The sequence below is a fragment of the Vigna unguiculata genome, chromosome 4, assembly GCF_037176805.1.
Source record: "Vigna unguiculata cultivar grain cowpea cultivar isolate G323 ecotype 2 chromosome 4, ASM3717680v1, whole genome shotgun sequence".
Taxonomy (NCBI): Eukaryota; Viridiplantae; Streptophyta; class Magnoliopsida; order Fabales; family Fabaceae; genus Vigna; species Vigna unguiculata.
The window spans coordinates 3,894,902-3,912,843 of NC_140795.1; the positions used below are offsets into that span (position 1 = coordinate 3,894,902).

The 17,942-nt window shown below is 33.1% G+C and overlaps 4 protein-coding genes across 7 annotated transcripts; 2 read left to right on the forward strand and 2 right to left on the reverse strand.

Annotated features, from left to right (window-relative positions):
* The first annotated feature begins 1,007 nt into the window (after positions 1–1,007).
* Positions 1,008–5,458, forward strand: LOC114181885 (protein REVEILLE 7-like). 2 transcript variants are annotated; one of them, XM_028068525.2, is made up of 7 exons: positions 1,008–1,182; positions 1,449–1,545; positions 2,862–2,984; positions 3,082–3,193; positions 3,282–3,343; positions 3,494–3,919; positions 4,216–5,458. In XM_028068525.2, exons 2-7 carry the CDS (start codon positions 1,534–1,536, stop codon positions 4,906–4,908), a joined length of 1,428 nt encoding a protein of 475 aa, XP_027924326.1. In that variant the 5' UTR covers positions 1,008–1,182; positions 1,449–1,533; the 3' UTR covers positions 4,909–5,458. The 2 variants fall into 2 exon arrangements, with proteins under 2 accessions (XP_027924326.1, XP_027924325.1); XM_028068524.2 differs by lacking the exons at positions 1,008–1,182; positions 1,449–1,545 and adding an exon at positions 2,401–2,684.
* A 98-nt stretch (positions 5,459–5,556) lies between these two features.
* Positions 5,557–7,955, reverse strand: LOC114181886 (RNA-binding (RRM/RBD/RNP motifs) family protein). Of its 2 annotated transcripts, none has more exons than XM_085672523.1 (4): positions 7,627–7,955; positions 6,597–6,665; positions 6,342–6,448; positions 5,557–5,795 (listed from the first exon to the last, which is right to left on the reverse strand). In XM_085672523.1, the coding sequence occupies exons 1-4, from the start codon at positions 7,934–7,936 to the stop codon at positions 5,685–5,687; spliced, it is 597 nt and encodes a 198-aa protein (XP_085528649.1). In that variant the 5' UTR covers positions 7,937–7,955; the 3' UTR covers positions 5,557–5,684. The 2 variants fall into 2 exon arrangements, with proteins under 2 accessions (XP_085528649.1, XP_027924328.1); XM_028068527.2 differs by having other exon boundaries at positions 5,557–5,809; positions 7,627–7,953.
* Positions 7,956–9,059: 1,104 nt separating this feature from the next.
* On the forward strand, positions 9,060–13,729 carry LOC114181022 (DHHA1 domain protein). 2 transcript variants are annotated; one of them, XM_028067336.2, is made up of 9 exons: positions 9,060–9,404; positions 9,538–9,636; positions 9,764–10,094; positions 10,681–10,815; positions 11,051–11,136; positions 11,325–11,430; positions 11,519–11,590; positions 13,272–13,346; positions 13,433–13,729. In XM_028067336.2, exons 1-9 carry the CDS (start codon positions 9,190–9,192, stop codon positions 13,454–13,456), a joined length of 1,143 nt encoding a protein of 380 aa, XP_027923137.1. In that variant the 5' UTR covers positions 9,060–9,189; the 3' UTR covers positions 13,457–13,729. The 2 variants fall into 2 exon arrangements, with proteins under 2 accessions (XP_027923137.1, XP_027923138.1); XM_028067337.2 differs by having other exon boundaries at positions 9,064–9,404; positions 11,519–11,620.
* A 143-nt stretch (positions 13,730–13,872) lies between these two features.
* Positions 13,873–17,663, reverse strand: NAC057 (NAC domain containing protein 57). Its single transcript, XM_028067338.2, has 3 exons — positions 17,455–17,663; positions 16,648–16,925; positions 13,873–14,482 (listed from the first exon to the last, which is right to left on the reverse strand). Exons 1-3 carry the CDS (start codon positions 17,609–17,611, stop codon positions 14,204–14,206), a joined length of 714 nt encoding a protein of 237 aa, XP_027923139.1. The 5' UTR covers positions 17,612–17,663; the 3' UTR covers positions 13,873–14,203.
* Positions 17,664–17,942: the final 279 nt, after the last annotated feature.

Consider the following 17,942-nt stretch of genomic DNA (forward strand, 5'->3'; position numbering starts at 1 on the left):
GTTTGAAAAAATCATTTTGGTAATAACATGTTTTTAGTTTAAAATGATGTCAATTGATTAAATTCCTCTGATGGTTAACTTTTTGAATTATTTATCAATTTTATTTTTCTAGTAAACAATAATAAATCTCTCTGCAGTTCTGTTTCTTTCCCATTATTTCATTGATAAAGTCAACCATAAAAATACTCAATGTCCATAATAAAGCATAAAAAATCTCGATCTCAATAATAAAGCTTGCTAAAGATGATTAATAACATTCTATTTTAAGTAAAAGTTCTTTACTTTGTCCATTAACATTCATTTAAAAGTATAAAGTAATAAATAAAAATAATAATTAAGTGATACTCGTTTTTTCTTTTACAAGAGAAAATGGGTTGAAAAAAATTATATTCTTAGCATTTTTCTTACAACTATTATTATTTATGTAATAAAGTTTTACAAATATAGTAAAAACTAATTCTTTGACTCAATTAATGATTGAAAAAGTCAATTTCATAATAGTAATTTTATTATTGAAGCAGCATCTAAACCCATTTGTAAAACTGGTCTACATCTAAGTTACCCAATAACCCTAGATAGGTCCAACAGTGAGATTCACGCACTGAAATCGCGGGTGGGAGAACATAAACAAAAATGGCAATAAGTCAAAAAAGCCACACTAAAAAACAAGCAAAAAAATATCTTATTATAATAAAAATCTTCTCAATTATCTTCTCTGCACTAATGTCTTCCACAATTAAATCTGCAGCATCACATTTTTTTTTCTACCAATTTTTTATTTTTATTTTCTCCCAATAAAAACTAAATATCAGACATCACAAACAATCGCCACGTGTCTTTGGGCCCGGACCGTTCTCAGCCACAAAACCTTAATGCCTTCTCGAATCGTCCATGGAAATTTCTTTTTCTTTTATTTTTTTCTTTCAAAATATTTTCTCAATCTGACGTGTCACTCTCTCCTTTTTCTCCCTTTTTTCTAATTTTTATTTTTATTTTCATAATTTATAGTCTCTCTTTCTCACATTCTCCTCCCCTTCTCTGCTCACGCAATCTTTCATTGCTCTCTTCCAATTCGCCATCTGGGGTGCCTTGATTTTCTCGGAAAATTTTTATTTTCCGAGAAAGTTCGCATCTTTACTATTGAATCTAGAACTGCCGATTTGGGGTGTCTGAAAATCAGAGGTATTCACTGTTCTCAATTTTGCGTGTGTGTGTTAGGAACAAGAAGAACATACTTCGGATTTAGTTCTTCGCGTGTATTTGCCATTTGTAACTTGTTGATCTGATTTGAGCATTGGCTCTTATATTTCTATTTTGAAAGAAAAAAAAAGTTGAGCTGTTTAATTTTGGTATCTGAGAGAACATGGAGCAGGAAATTATGAATAATGCTATGTGATTTATTTTCCAAAAAATTCACTTTTTTGTTGGTGTGGTTTGATTGGTGACAGCTGTTGTTGTTGTTGGCTGCTGGGGTTAGTCTCTGTGGAGGTTTTGGGTGTTTTCTGAGACAGGGCTGACTCTCATTTTGCTCCAATGGAGATGCAGGTATAGCAAAGAAACACTCCAACCTGCCACTTTTCTAGAGCACCCTTTGATTTTTGTTCATTCTCTAGATTAGAAACATGGAACTTATGTGGATTCTTTTTTCTTTGTTCTTGTTGTTCGTCTTCTATTTGTGTAGACTTTTGTGGTCATGTTGGATGTTGTATGAAAAATGGATTGGCAGATTCTTAGATTTATTCGATTTAATCTTTCTTAAAGCAACTAAAAGAAATGGGGTTTTAAGTGGTGGCTTGATCAGCATCTAAGTTACTGCACCATTATCGCTTTTTTTAAATTTCCAGCTTACTAGCTTCTAATTTCTTAGGAATAGTGCCTAACTCAATGTTTGATCTGATCCTCCTAAATTAATATTCTGTATTTCTTCGGTGGCATCTACAAATATAGATCATTAAAAAGAACTAGATATGTGACTGGGATAAGAAGCTAATATTTGGTATGTCTTGTGTACTAACTAGATCATTTTTTGTTAAGTTGACAGTTTTTCAGTTATGGTTTAGGATTCTTTTACCGTTTTAATCCGTTTATCCGTTTCTGTTTCTCTTTAATAAATCAGATCTATTCATCCTTTGGAGATGTGAAATTATTAATTCCTTATATTGTAAATGTTTCCCAACTATTAATAAATACTTTCTTCCATTTATGCTAGTTTAAAATTTTTATGTTTTAAAACGGATATTAACGGACCTGTACTGTACATTTAATTTGGGAAGAATTTCACATCCCATGCATGTATCACAGGTTTTAAGTTGAAGTCGTAATAAAAGAAAGACTAAAGAACCTTGAGTAATTGCAAACAAGTGCAGCCAATGTTATGCAGATGCAATTTTGAAAGATAATTTTAATCCTCCATTCCGCTAGAGGTTTTGGACAGGAATTTCATAGAAGGGACCAAATTGGCTTCAGCTGATTATTTTTCATATGACATTATTGACAGTGTTTTCACTAGAATGTAAATGAATATTTGATTTGGTTTGCGGATAGTTGAATTGGTTAGTATGTGTGTTTGGAAGAGATGACAAGTCAGCTCTTTTAGACTCTGTATGATATGCTGCTGCTTAATTGGAAGCTGGTCTCAATCGTCTTGCATTCAATCTTGTGGAGACTTTTGTCCTCTTTTATTTGTAAGAAAGAGAATTTCATTATGAATTCATCCAGTGACTTTATTTCTTAAAAGGAACTTATATATTCTAGTGAGCATCATTTTCTTTCATGATGAGATTTTCTACTTCTGTTTCCTTTATTCCCTTTATTTTTTCATTGGAGCGAAGTTATTGATTCATCAATTACTACTAATGTAGGATCAAATAGAAAGCACGAGATCAACCATATCAGGCTTAGCTAGTAACTGCCATTCAAATGCTGCAAAACAATCTGAAAATGTTGCTCATATACCTTCTGTTGGAAACGGCCATACTCCCAAGGTTGCTTCACTTTAGATGTTAAAGTATTCCTCTTAGTGGAGACCTTGGTGTTCCACTTTTAGCTTTGATATCTGAAACTTATTTCAATGTTCATCAGGTGAGGAAACCATATACCATTACTAAACAAAGGGAGAAGTGGACAGAGGAAGAGCATCAAAAGTTCCTTGAAGCTTTGAAATTGTACGGTCGAGGGTGGCGCCAAATTGAAGGTAAACTCTTTGTCCTGAGTTATTAATCTGAAATATTCCTATTTTCATTGTCTTCATGTCAGATGAAAATCATTTTCTTTTCATGCAGAGCATATAGGTACCAAAACAGCTGTTCAGATTCGAAGCCATGCTCAAAAGTTTTTTTCTAAGGTTAATATTGTTATTTATTTAAAACTTCAGTAAATAATTTCTACTGGGAGCTTGTAGGCTATTATAATCATTTTCAATTTAATAGCATTTGAAGTTAGATGAATTTGTTCACTTCTGTGTTCTCAAGCATCACACTCTACTTGGTTTCAGGTTGTTAGGGAATCTGAGGGAAGTGCTGAGAGTTCTATACAGCCAATTAACATACCTCCTCCTCGGCCTAAGAGAAAACCCCTCCATCCATATCCCCGAAAATCACTTGATGCTTTCAAAGGACATACCATACCTAATGAAACTGAAACATCTCAATCCACAAACCTGTTGGTTGCAGAGAAAGACACCCCATCTCCTACCTCTGTGCTATCTACGGTTGGTTCGGAAGCATTTGGGTCTGCATTTTCAGAGCAGAATAACAGATGCCTTTCACCAAACTCTTGCACCACTGATATTCACTCCGTCAGCTTGTCACCTGTTGAAAAGGAAAATGATTGTATGACATCCAAAGCATCTGAGGAGGAAGAGAAAGGATCTCCAGCTTCAGTTCCTTTATCCATTGTTTCCTACCCAAACATGTGCATGGTATGATAAGATTCTTGATTTCTATGATTTATCTTTTGAAAGTCTAGCGATTCTAGTAGAACTTTTAAGAGAGAAAGATAAGAAAAAAAAATGACTTCTCCAGAAATTAAAATTAGTTTATGTATAAGTTAAATTACAGAAATTCTCCCATATAGTTTTTTCAAAATGACTTACCGGAAATAAATTTAATCTTTTTCCTTTATAATTTTTTATCCTAAAAGTTCTTTTTGGATAAGCTTGTGCAACTATTGTGGTCAAGGTTAAACTAACTTTCGAATTCTCTGGTGTTACTGCAGAAGCCCGAGTTTAGTACCAAGGAAACTGAATATGTTATAGAAGATTCTACCAATATGCCACAGACCACTAGTATTAAGCTTTTTGGAAGAACAGTGTCTATGGTAGATAATCATAAGTTACAGAACATAGATGATAATGGTAAGGCAATAACTGTGAAGTCTGATGAAGTGGATGATGTTGGGAATGAGAAGCCTGGCCAATCAACCGAGCAAGTAGATACACAATTATCACTAGGCTTGGTTGGTGGCAACTGGGCCATAACACCTGATTCTGATGGAGCTGATTACAGCCAAGAGCCACCGAAGGAGAACGTGTGCCTCAGTGAATGTGTACCTGATGCATCTTTTCCACAGTGGAGTTTGTACCAAGGCCTCCCAGCTTTCTGTGTCAGCCCATGCAACCAGATCCTAAATCCCATGCCTCTTAGGCCCTCTTTGAAAGTAAGAGCAAGAGAGGAGGAAAGTTGTTGCACTGGTTCCAACACAGAATCAGTTTGTGACATGGAAAACCAAGGCAAGAACTCAGATGCTGTTGATTCTAAGTGTGAAAAATATCAAGGGGAAGGAGCTGCACCCCAGAAGCCTGCAAGAGGGTTTGTTCCATATAAAAGATGTTTAGCCGAAAGAGATGGAAATTCTTTAATTGCGGCCTTGGAAGAGAGGGACGGGCAACGAGCTCGTGTGTGCTCATAGCCTTCCATTCCATTTTTACAACATTCATAATCATGGTATTAGAGAAAAAGAACAAGAAAAAAAAGCTGTGAGAAATAAGGACCTGATTTAGGTAGCTGTGATCTAATTGTCTAATTCACAAGCATCTGATTTCCAATTCTTTTTTCCGACAACTTTCTTCTTCCACGTTAAAACATTTCATGTCCAATAATTCATGCGGGGGCTGGTGGCATTATTTGTTCTGGCTTGTATCGTGTTACAGTTACTTTAACCAAATAGACACATAGCAGCAAGTCTGTAAGTTAGTTTTATTTCTACCATTTGCATCTGTCTTTGTAGTTGCATGTTACACATATATCAGTGACACACATCAGTGACAAGGGTGTACCAGGGAAGCTTGGACAAGCATCGCAGGTCACTAAACATCATATTATTCTTCTGACAAAGGATTGCCTCTGGAAAACATATTGTGTCCATGTATTAAGCTTGAGAGAGTGTCATGTATTCGGATTTTCTTTCTGTATCATTCTTTTTAATCATAGATTATAAACATTGTTTCTTCATTGTTGAATTTACTGTTCTGAACTTGTTCCCTCTTTTAAGCTTGATTACCAGATTGAAATATTAAGCATTCTTTGGTCAGTGATTGGTCTGACAATAGTCAAGTAGTTCACCTCCATACAATGTTATCCACTCATTAATTTGATCGAAAAAGTGACAATATTTCAATCAATTCAGTACTCTTGTCAAGTGTTAAAGCCAATACTTTAAACATAAGCAACATGTTTTATAAAGGGTCAAGTACACTGCAATGGACAAACTGTGGATCTTCGTATTAAAATCTTGTGCCTTCCCTTTTCCGCTGCGGTAGCTCTGATCTCGGTTTGGCAACTTCCACAAATATGACCCTGCCATCCAAAAACTGAAAAAGTAGTTTCTTTCTTATAAGCATCCAGCATAGTTTAAAACTTTTTTCTTTTTTCTGTTAATTAAAGGTGGCAAATAGGAAAAAAAAATGAATAACTGACATTCAAGATAATACAACAATTTAGACCCCTAATCAAAGGGAGCACAGTAGTTCCAGGTCTGCTTTAAAGGATCTGGTTTTCTAGTGATCCTTTGACAGTTTCAGTTGATAGTATCTTGAGTTTTCAGAGTTACAAATCTTCACACTTAAACAATAAGATGCTTCAAAGACAGTCGACTGATCTCACTCAGTTTCATACATAATGCTGCTTTGACTCTCTTATCACTAGGAGAGCTCAATGTAGTTTCTAGATTAGTTTGCTACATAAATGCAATCATGGTTATATTCTAATTCATTCACTTTAAAAAATTTAAAATCCACCGTTGTGGCCAAGATAAGTCTTGGAGGCATTATAAAATTTAGTCAATGAATTAACACAGAACATGACAACAATTTAACAACGGCAATAAACCAAATGATATCATACCTTTCCATGCATTCCCTCAATAGCCTTCTGAGATTCTTCTTCAGTTGCGTAGCGAAGAAAAGCAAACCCTCTTGGTCTATTTGCGATTCTATCCATCACCAGCTTGACTGTTGTAAAGTTAGGCAAATATTTTAGAAGTAGAAAGTGTTACCAACAAATTGATAAGAACTGGCAAATGACTAACAGATACTGCACCCTAAATTTTAGTCAAAAAACATGATTGACAAAGAGGAAAATATCATATCATTTTCCTACCTTCCACGAGTTGACCAAAATTCTTAAAAGCATTTCGCAAACTTTCTTCAGTGGTACGAAATGATAACCCTGAAAAGAACAAGAAATAACATTTAAAAAGTTGTTGTCCAAAAATAACATATATATAATCAAATATCCAAGAAATTCATAACAAATAGCAAGAATTCTTCCTAATATGCGTAAAAGGTAACGGATACAGTCTGCAGACTTTAGCAACATATGGCAAATGGTCATTGAATCAAGAGCAATCGTAGCTTAATATGAGGCACATCAAGGTGCCCAACGGATGAAATGCTTACACAATTTGCAAAAGGTTTGAACAAAATGCCTAGCTTAATGTTGGTTGATAGATGAAAAAAGAATTTTTGCTAAATTGTTAAATAGACACAGAGCAGTTAACAGTTGAAACTGAAAATATTATTCTAGCAGAAGAATTCATATAAATTGTCTCTTAACATCATTCCTCTTTCTTTATCCATAAAAGTTAAACAATAAGGTGTCAACACTGAATTGATGCTAGAGATACAGGTCACCTTCTTCCACTATTGTATCAAACTCTTCTGCAAAGCAAAACATTTATGCCCAAAGTCAAATCCACAATAGTACTAACAAAAAATGCCATCCACAATAATTCTTCCGCAGATCAAATCCATAGCACTATCCCTTTCCTCCAAATACCAGATATCAGTTAAACAATGATGGCACCACCATTGCAGCCACTAGACAAGATTCAGAATGCTTCCAATGCGAAAATTCCCATGTAATAAAACCATCATTTTCCAATGAAATAAGGGAAGCATTCTCCACAATCAACCTACCTCTCACTAAAAGAAGTAGAGTAAGACCCTTTTTAATTCAAATTTTCCACTAGTAACAACAGATAAAACTTTTGTTGTTCAGTAACACCAGCACCCAACCGGAGGGAGACCCAAAAAAGAAAAAAGAAAAAGCTGAAAACTTTATCACTTCGTACATCAATTTGGATAAAAAAAAAAAGTGTAAGAACAGTAGAAGAGTAAGAGTAGCTAACCACTGACGTAAAGCTTAGTTGAAGGAAAAGGGGTAGAGGGTTTAGCAGTGGAAAATGATGAGGTTGAGGATTCAGACGAAGCAGGAGGGAGACACGGCAACACAGAACAACCACCCTTGTTTGTAAGGGGTGATGATGAGATTGAGAAGGAAGAAGAGAAAGAGGTTGTTCTGTTATTGGTTTGGGAGCAATTCAGAGGAAGGAAGTGTCTCTTCTGGGTGGAATCGAAAGTTAGAGCATTGTTTGTAATGGGTAATGGTGGTAGAGAAACAGCAGCTACCTTAACACCAACAAAAACCATGTTAGCCATTGCAACTGTTTCCTCAGCAAAGCTAAACAAATGCTTTAGTTTATATGGGCCGGACTGAACCAGGTTTTGACCCGGAAAGTTTATGCATGAGCTTTTACTATCTCCACCCCGGAGATTACTAACCATTAATTATTCTTTTAAATTAAGTTAATTATCTGTAATAAACAAAAAAGAAAAAAAAAAAGGAGAGGATATCTATACACGTAATATGTGATTCTACTAATGAAATAAATTTTATCACCAAATGATAATAATAATTTATATCAGTGCATCTCTTTTCCATCATGGTATCTTCTTAAGATAAACCTAACTGAATTTATTTATTTTACTTAAATTTAACCAGATTTATCTGATCACAACTTGTTTAAATACATTTCTACTTTTATCATTTAAATGACCGTTAATTTAAATTTAAATATTTTAAATTAAAATAATTATTTATCATTTTAATATATATATATATATATATACTAAATAATTTATATACATATTATAATTATTATTAATAATATATAATAATTAAATTTTATTTTAAATATAATGATTAATATATTAATATATAATAACTAATGATATATATAAAATAATAATTATTAATTAATATAAGTATATAATATTTAATAATAATTAAGATATTGTTAAAACTTTATAATATATATAACTATTATTATCGATATATATAAAAATTTAAATAAAATTAATAATAATTAATATATTTTAAAAATTTTAATATTTTTAATTTATCTAATTATAATTTTATTATATTTTTATTATTAAAGATATTTGATAAATTTTAAAATTTATCTATTCAAACTTTTCTTTTAAGTATTTCACAACCATTAAATCATTACCTAACTTTTACAAAAATTATCTTTAAATTTATCTACTTTATCTTTTAAATCTAATAAAAAAACACTCAAGTTCATTCCTTCAAATCCAACAAATCCATCTTAACATTATATCCCAAATCTATCACACCACAGACTTAAATTTAACCTAGTTTATCTGATCAACTTGCTGGAATATATTCTGATTAATAAAGGTTCCATAAATATCCATACGCTGCACACAATCCTGGCCATAGAAAAACCTCAGTTTTATCAAACACTTGATTTCAAAATCAGTTAAACAACACCCATTAGATAATATCTGTTTCTGGTGCAGTTAAAATCTCAAACTGTGCCAGCTTGTCCTGACACAAAATACATGATTCAATGATGTTACATTAAATTCAACAGAACAGAACTTGCACAATGTTGATGTCGCAAGCCAAACTGCACAACATCTCCAATGCCATAAAAATGGGTTTGAAGAAGAACGATAACCATCATCACTGTTCAGCTGCAGTACTTTACCACTACCCTTGTCCGGATGGTGCTTTTGCTGCTCTCGCTGCACACCTTTACTTCAAGGCCACATCTTCATTCTCCCCTCTTTTCTTTCCCAACACTGTTTACAACCCCATCAGGTTTTTCCCTCATTCAGCAGTATCAGTATTTGTACCATTCATTCTGCTATCCGTCATTGTTCTGCCATGCATGCTATTGCTATGCCTTTTGATTTATGTGTATGTATTTTTTGTCTTTGATTGAATTTTTCAGGGCGGAAGATCTTCCTCTGGATGAAATTGATGATCTTTACCTCCTAGATTTTGTGGGGCCGGATGGTTTTATTGAGGAAATCTCTACCAAAGTTCCAAGGTTCTTGCTTTGTTTGCTGTTTTCCTTGTAAAAGATGCAGTTTTTAATTTTTCTGTACTTTTGTCCGTAGAATAGGTTTGAGTTATCTTTTAGGTATAATACGATTGAGTTTTTTCTTGGGATGTAGGGTGATTGTTTTGGACCATCACAAGACTGCCCTTGAGAGGTTGGGGAAGGAGGATTCACTTGGTGAAAATGTGGTTAAGGTTCTTGACATGGAGAGGAGTGGGGCTACTATTGCATTTGATTACTTCAAAGATAAGCTTTTGAGTCCTGATATTGCAGCTAAGCACTCCCCAGTTCTTGATGAATTTGAGCGTGCCAGACAACTTTTTCTGTATGTTGAAGATGTGGACCTGTGGAGGTGGAGACTCCAGAACAGCAAAGCTTTTAGCAGTGGTTTGAAGGATTTGAACATTGAATTTGATGCCAGGAAAAATCCTTCCTTGTTTGACCAGGTAATCTGCTTCCTGTGTCTTTCATTGTTTTCTAAACTTTCTGATTATCATTAGAATCTGATTGGAATACACTCACAATGTAAGACTTTGTATATTTGAATTTGTGTTTGTGTTCTCTAATTTGAACAAGCACATTGAGGAATTGGTCAGTGCATGAAGATGTTTTTTTACTCCTTTGTTTTGTCATGTAAATTTGCCCATGAGTTCTGTTTTGATGTCATGTCCGTTGAGTGACATGGTTAGGGTCATCTCATCCGAAATATTGTCCACTTTGGAGTCTAAAATTCATTACGGTTTTATCTTTAGAAGGTGTCTTTAAAAGACAAAATCATGATGAAGTTCCTGGTTTCAAAGTGGATAATACCTCGGATACGGTGGATGATCCTAATGATGTCATTTGACGGACTTGGATTGGAACAAGTTCATTGTAGTGATTCTACGTTATTCTCCGCTAAATTTTCCCTCCCTCATTAAGAGTGATAGTGATAGTTCTTTGTTTTCATATTTATATATTGCCACCAAGATAGAGTGATAAGTCATTTGTATGAATAGTTGAAATAACTGACAATTTTGTATATTATGGCAGTTGCTTTCTCTAGACTTGAATGCTATCATTAGTAGAGGTATGCAAAGCTTATCACTCAAGCAAAAGTTAATTGATGATTGTCTCAGCAAGTCATATGAAATTGCCCTTGGGAATGGTGCATTTGGTCATTGCCTGGTATGGTTGATGTTTCCTTCTTTTAAGATCTCACTATCTATTCCTCTACTTCCACTCTATTCCTTAGTTTTGCAGTCAAATTTCTTTAAACCATCCATCTGCAGTTTTTAGTTATTCATGAATAGATGATAATTTTTAATACTTATATTGAACCTTAGTTTTGTTTTTCAAACTTCTCTTTATTAGGAAAGAACTAAAGAGAATCTTGTTGTTTGCAACCATTTGTGTTTTGTAGGCTGTCAATGCAGATTCTACTCTTTCACTGCTAAGAAGTGAATTGGGACATCAATTAGCTACTAAAAGCAAGGAAATGAAGTTGAGGTTTGTTCATTTTAATTTCTTATTACTATTAATTAAATCATGTTGCTGTTACTCTTAACGCTCTGAATACAGAGCTGTTTATACAATGTATATAGAAGATTAAACCATGGTGAACAACTAGTGGAGAATCAGAACATAATTAAGGAATTGATATCTGATCTTAATTATGCACTTATTTTTACTTGTAGAGGTATTGGTGCAGTTGTGTATAAAGTACCAGAGCTTGAAAATGACCAACTGCTAAAAATAAGTCTGAGGAGTGAGGAGAAAGAAGATACCACACCTATCACTCAGGTTTTTCCTTTATCAAATAGCTAATTGCATCTTTTTTGAGACTCTTGTTGGTTATACTTTTAGTTAATATCTTTTTCTCTTCTATTAGGAATTTGGAGGTGGTGGGCATAGAAATGCAGGTTCTTTCATGTTAACAGCTGATAAGTTTGAACAATGGAAGGTGTGATTGGATTTTTGCACTTGACATGAGGTGACAAAAGAGTTCTTATATGATGTTCTTCACATTTGAAAGCCATGTGAAATGTTTTCGTAGTTCCATCATATTCATTGTATTATACAAACTATTTTTTTATTAGGTATCAGTTTAGTTTTTCATCTTTCTTTAGTCAATTCCTCTATAAATAGTTTTGTTTAGAACCTTCTCATGATATTTATATGCATGTGATAAGTATCCTATTATTAATATTGTATTTTTTATGTAATTAGCCTTCTTTATGTAATTTAAAATCAAGTTTAAATAGTGTTCTTCATGGGATGTCATTGCATTAAAGTTTTGAATGTTGGTCTTTTACATCTAACATCATAGGTTATAGAAATGAATTGAGTTCAGAATTATTTGATTAAACACTCTAAAATATCTTCCTTTACTTGTTTTATTTTTGGAAACTTGCTGCTTTGATTGTGTTGAGACTTGGATTATGTTAAAAATTAGAAATTGACCAAGAAATGTGAAGTCTAAATTAGAATTTGTAACTGTCAATAAAAAGATTAAATGAATTAGGCTAAAGTTTAAAACTTTTTCTACTGATTTTCTTCACTCAAGTAAACTTTAAAAGTTAACGAAAATATGAAAAAAGATAATATATAATTGAAAGGATACATTCACATTTCTACTGTGTTATTGTTAGGCACTCTTATTTATTTTTCATTCTCAATTTCCAAACTTTCTGTGTCTAATCCTTAATCAATGTTCTTTCAGCATTTTCTCTATTAACCAGAAGTAACTTCAGTTACTGTCCTATAACCATGGCCTAATTTGTTTGATGTATAATATTCTTTTCATTGGACTGAGTTTTATATCAGAGAATGATATGTTAAAATCAGCTTTATAAATAAATTTCAATTGTTTAAGGATGGATATTTAGAACTTCTAAAGGAGTGGACAATTGCGAAAGTAGTTGCAGATTTGAAAGAGAATTTTACTGATGAAGCTCAAACATGAAATTTCAGTTCATTCTATCAGTAAATTGGTGGTTTAAAACTTGTTTTACACGTTTATAAATCTTTGATCTTGCAATTGCATTAACCAAAAATCTATGTAAGAATTAGTTTAGATAAACATCTTCTCAAGTTTAAGGAAAACAATGAAATAAGTCATTTTATAAATTAAATCTAATATGAAAGACTGATATAGATCAGTTTATTCACAAGTTAATTTTTATTAGGTAGAATTGTATTTTCTTTTTTCTTTTCTTAAAAGTAGTTATGGAAAAATTCATCATAAACACATCCATACTCGATTTCTTGAGATTGTAAACATCTTATCATAATCATATTCGGAGACTCTGAATGTAGGAATCTGTTCATACAATGTTCATAGAAAATTAAAACATGAAACTCAACTATTCTCAGAAGAATAAAGTCCAATTATTAGTGAAAAATCAAAACAGAATATCTGTAACATCTTCAAGTCATATCTGTGTAAAAATGAACTCATCAATCAAATTTGTTTATCCTAAGACCTTGTAGGAGGTTTTTTTTTTTTAATTTTACTTTGTATTTTTATAGTTTGAATAGGTTTTATGCATTTATGAAAAATAGGATGTTTATTCTGTCATAGTTTTTATTGTTTCTTTCATTTATCTATTCTCTTGTTTTCACTTTTAGAGATATTTGTGCAGTTGTGTATAAAGAACCATAACTTGAAAATAAGCATAAGGGGTGTGGAGAATGAAGTTACCACGCCTATCTCTCAGGTTGATCCTTCATCAAAATGATAAATGAATCTTCTATGTGATTCTTGTTAGTTATACTTGTATCTGATATATTTTTCTCATCTTAGGAATTTGGAGGTGGTAGACATTGAAATGCAAGCTCTTTCATGTTAATAGCTGATGAATTTAAACAATGAAAGCTGTGATTGGATTTTTGCACTTGACATGGAGACATGAAGGAGTTACAGTCACACATGATATTCTGTGTGCTGCTCAAATTGCAAAGTTATGTGGAATGTTTTAGTAGTTCTGTCAATTACTCTATTATGCAGTTCTTTTGAATATTCTTTTTATGTAATTCGAAAGCAATGTTTGAGTAGTCTCTTCAATCATCTAAGAATTTCATTGGACTAAAGTTTTCTTAATTTTTGTCTTTAGAGATCAATAGGTTTCAAAGTTACTGGAATAAACACTCTGAAATTTTGGTAAACAAGCATTAGCATAGTTGATTATACTCTTAACTGCCTTTCACTGCTAGAATTCCTTCTGCAAATGAAAAAACATAATAAAAATAATTAACACTTGAGTTGTGATTTATATTTATTCCACAAATAACACCCAGATCACCTCGAGATAGAGGTTAGTACAAAAATGTATAAAATCAATGCAATAATATGATCCTAATTAACAAGCCCACCAAACCAAAAACAAACCAAACCATCCTCACCAATTAAGTATAATGATAATCAGAAAAGCAAAAGTTAAATCTCTTAATAACAGTTATATGGAAAAGGTATAAAAATCTTATTATATGATGAAATGTATATATATATTTATATTTATATCCGGCTCCCAAGTTATTCACCACCAATCTGGCCTGCCATTAGGTCTTCAAAATATTAGTTTGTAAATGTAACATGTGAGAGTTCTTCACCACCAACCATAGCTGCATTAGAAGAATACCATGCATCTTCTGTGATGAACTGCATCCATGAATCATCTTTGTCTTCCTCTTCCAAGCATGATGATGATGCACCTGGTATGTCAGGAGACATGGTTTCACACTCATTAATTATGGTTTGGCAGCTCTCAGTTAGTGCTATACTACATTGTCCTTGCTCTTCAATCTCAGAACAGATTCCATTTTTCTTGAACACCCGGCACAATGCATAAGTATCCTGCAAGGTAGTTATTAACATAGTTAACTACTGTGCTAAAGGAACTTCATTTGGACTTTTGTTGGTGTCACTTTTCTCTTTTGGATACATATAAACTAATGCAGCCTAAAGTAACACAGAAGGATAGTGTAGGATTTTCCAACCAATTATTGCTTTTAGGTCTTTTTATTGCCTACATTTGAAATGATCAACAAAAGCAGTGTGGTCAAAAACTGAGGCCTAAACGGATCTACACTGGTGGAGGTTAAAACCATAAAAGAAAACCTCTGAACAAGCCAGTGGCACAAAGATTCAAAGAGTGCTAAATGTTCTGTCCATGTTTCTTATTAAGAATATTAAAAATGCTGCTACTGTGTCCTAATCAAGTGGAGACTTTTGTGGTTACCAAAAGGGTGAACATATTATAGATGCCAAAATCACCATGACCTGAATTAGCACATTCTGGTTTAGATATTAGTTTATTTACAACGAATATTTGGTTGGTACAATTGACTGGTACTATCCCTCTCCTTTTTATTATCTTAATTATTTGTAAATTTTCTGGGGGTATAGTATAGTACCCATTTGTCAGTTTTGGTGTTTAGGAATAAAGTAAAAAGTGACCGACACAGAATGAAAGTGATGGGAGAATTGTTGCTGCTTTATGAGATGCAGAAGCCTTAAATGGCTTACATAGAATCTAATAATTGAAGATCAGGGTTGGAAGGTTGAACAGATAACTAAAGAATTTTAATGAAGAAGGGATAGGGATAATAAAGAGGATAGTAGTTTTGTCTCATTACATTACACTATATTATATTGTACATGCAATAATATAAAGAAGAAGGTGTCATTTTAGAGGTATTAGAGTAACACAAGTAAAGAATATGTCAGCCATACGTTTATAGAGTACCTACAATAAACAAACAAAAAGTAACATGAGAGAGAGGAGGAATAAAGCTCCTACAAAAGTGAAGGCTTTGCATGCACGCCATGCAATTTTCACGTTCTTGTACTGTCCAAATATGTACATTGTCTTATCTACTTCATTTTTTTCTACAGTTTCAAGTTTTATTCTCACTGTGTTCCTAGTGTGACTCTGATGAAGTGATCATCATGGGAATATGGAACTAAAGCTTATCTATCTTTTTTTGCTCCTTGTCTTTGGTGTAAAAGAGGAGCTGAAAATAATCAATGAAAAATGCTTTTGTCACTCCCTTAAGCATCGAACTTCTTGCTTTTTGGTTCAAATATGTGATGACAAGTGTGCATACTGCACACACAAACAAAAGAGACTTCTGAAAGTAGGTAAAGGGTCAGGTGGGTACCATAGGCTAGTTTTAAAGACAACAAAAACATTTACTTTTCTGAGATGTGACTTGTAAAGCTAATTTGGAAGGTGTAACTTACTAATTCGCCACACTCATGCCACCCTAAATCGTCTTCACTTCCTAACTTGTTTCACTCTCCATTGATTGCAGTAACTTAGAAGTCAAAAAAATCTAAAGTGGTTAACTATTGATTTCATAAAAGGAGTTTTGACTGCCTTGTAAAAGTGGTCAAGTGTGCATGGTTGGTAATGCATTTGTTAGAAATATTCATTTTAAAACTAAAGCAAGCTAATATCACTTGATTATGAAAACTGATAGCAAGCAATTACTGAATAAGAGTAAAGCTACTTGTACACCTAAAAAGCCACAAGCAATTCAATAAACATAACTACCTAAATACTCAAGATAACATTAAAATAAGTGCAAGAAGGACTTTATCAACTTTCTTCAAACATTATTTTAATGTATCTTGCATTTGAATTGCCACTGGTTTTGTATAACAGGTATGCAGTAGCTACAGGGTCACTGTTTTGTTGTCTTATTTTAATCACTTTTGATTATGAGTAGGCATTAAGAGCTTTACTTTATGGTGCTAACAGTCACATATTTTGAATACAAATGCCGGTGTACATACACTATGAGAGAGATACACAGAGGTGAAAATGATAACAATGTGATAGAAAGAAGGTTACATAAGAAAAAGATGACAATGTGATACTGATAACTTATAAAATGTGTCCGAAATAAAGATATAAAAGATACATAAGAGGTTATTGTGCTGTTAAAATGTCTATGTATCATTGTTGATGTATTAATATAGGTTGAATATATGTATATATATGCATACATACATACCTGTAAACCAGTGGTGTCTTCACACTCTTTGTCATCAAGGCGATACTCATGCATTACCCAATCAGTTCTGATTCCTTGTGGAGCTCTGCCTCTATAGTACACCAAAGTCTTCTTCATGCCAATGGGTCTGCTTTGGCAAGAAACTCTCCTATCTTTTCCAGTGGACTTCCAGTACCCTGCACGAGTTGCTCTATTTGTTCTAAACCCATTCGGGTATTTCCTATCCCGGGGTCCAAAAAAGTACCACTCTGGATCTCTACTCGGTAAAAATGATTTCTCTAACCATGCAAACACGACAAAAATGTTCCAAAATCAGTCTATCAGTTGAACAACTGTCGAAAAATAATCTAAGTGTGAGTCTAAGTTTCACATCAGATAAAAATGACAAAGTTATACACCATATAAGATGAAAGATCTATTATATATTCAATACCTCGATTTTTTGGGTTAAAAGTGGTGTTAATGTCTTATGTGAATTAAAACTCAAGCCACGTATATATAAAATCTCTGCATAATGAATCTCCTTGGGAAACAAAAATGTAGGCCATATATACATGCATGATCCACAAAAGATATTGAAAGTTAGGTACAATTTTGGTGGTAGTTTTTTTCATATACATTACCTATCAGATAGTTAAATGTTGTAACTAGGTAAAGGGTGTACTGCATATCCATCAGATAGTGATGAAGAGGTTGAGAATGTGCAAGCCAAGTATTATGAGGTATAAAAGGATGAATGAGAAGTAGGAGAAAGAAAGTATTTGGAAGAATAGAATTGAAGGATATAGTTAAAGGAAAGAAGAAAACCTGCTAATTCCCAAGGTTCACATTTGTAGAGATCAACTTCAGGAATGATATCAAGTTCAATTTCTTGGCCATTGATCTTCCTCTTGAGATAGTAGTTGACAAGCTCTTCATCGGTTGGATGGAACCTAAAGCCAGGTGGTAATCCAACCGGTGACATTTTTTCTGTTCTTCTCTTCTTGTTGTAGCTTCTGCTAAAGTGTTTTCACTCATCACAACCATCATTGCTTATAAACAGACCAAAAGGAACCAAAGTTCCTTATCTTTGAGTTTTTTTCTCTTTTTCTTTTACAGATTTTACAGATTCTGGCATAACGTTTGATACAAGCCTTTCCCCTATCACTCATAACATATACTTCCTTCTATGTAGCTACTTCCATTTACATCATACAATAAATATCCTCCTTCATCACCCTTTTCCTTTCTTTTTCTGAGTGAGGGATCTTTAGACTTCAAATTAATGTGAAATCTCCACTAATTAATTCTATCTT

What these genes read in the sequence shown, in the direction of transcription:
- LOC114181885 (XM_028068524.2), top strand. Translation starts at nt 2,604, where the DNA reads ATGATATGCTGCTGCTTAATTGGAAGCTGGTCTCAATCGTCTTGCATT. An exon ending in ACTTTTGTCCTCTTTTATTT is followed by an intron (nt 2,685 to 2,861) that starts GTAAGAAAGAGA and finishes CTACTAATGTAG; the next exon opens with GATCAAATAGAAAGCACGAG. An exon ending in CTCAAAAGTTTTTTTCTAAG is followed by an intron (nt 3,344 to 3,493) that starts GTTAATATTGTT and finishes ACTTGGTTTCAG; the next exon opens with GTTGTTAGGGAATCTGAGGG.
- LOC114181886 (XM_085672523.1), bottom strand. Translation starts at nt 7,936, where the DNA reads ATGGCTAACATGGTTTTTGTTGGTGTTAAGGTAGCTGCTGTTTCTCTA. An exon ending in AACTAAGCTTTACGTCAGTG is followed by an intron (nt 6,666 to 7,626) that starts GTTAGCTACTCT and finishes TGTTCTTTTCAG; the next exon opens with GGTTATCATTTCGTACCACT. An exon ending in TTTTGGTCAACTCGTGGAAG is followed by an intron (nt 6,449 to 6,596) that starts GTAGGAAAATGA and finishes ACTTTACAACAG; the next exon opens with TCAAGCTGGTGATGGATAGA.
- LOC114181022 (XM_028067336.2), top strand. Translation starts at nt 9,190, where the DNA reads ATGTTGATGTCGCAAGCCAAACTGCACAACATCTCCAATGCCATAAAA. An exon ending in ATCTCTACCAAAGTTCCAAG is followed by an intron (nt 9,637 to 9,763) that starts GTTCTTGCTTTG and finishes CTTGGGATGTAG; the next exon opens with GGTGATTGTTTTGGACCATC. An exon ending in GTGCATTTGGTCATTGCCTG is followed by an intron (nt 10,816 to 11,050) that starts GTATGGTTGATG and finishes TGTGTTTTGTAG; the next exon opens with GCTGTCAATGCAGATTCTAC.
- NAC057 (XM_028067338.2), bottom strand. Translation starts at nt 17,611, where the DNA reads ATGTCACCGGTTGGATTACCACCTGGCTTTAGGTTCCATCCAACCGAT. An exon ending in TGAACCTTGGGAATTAGCAG is followed by an intron (nt 16,926 to 17,454) that starts GTTTTCTTCTTT and finishes TTGCATGGTTAG; the next exon opens with AGAAATCATTTTTACCGAGT. An exon ending in AAGACACCACTGGTTTACAG is followed by an intron (nt 14,483 to 16,647) that starts GTATGTATGTAT and finishes ACTACCTTGCAG; the next exon opens with GATACTTATGCATTGTGCCG.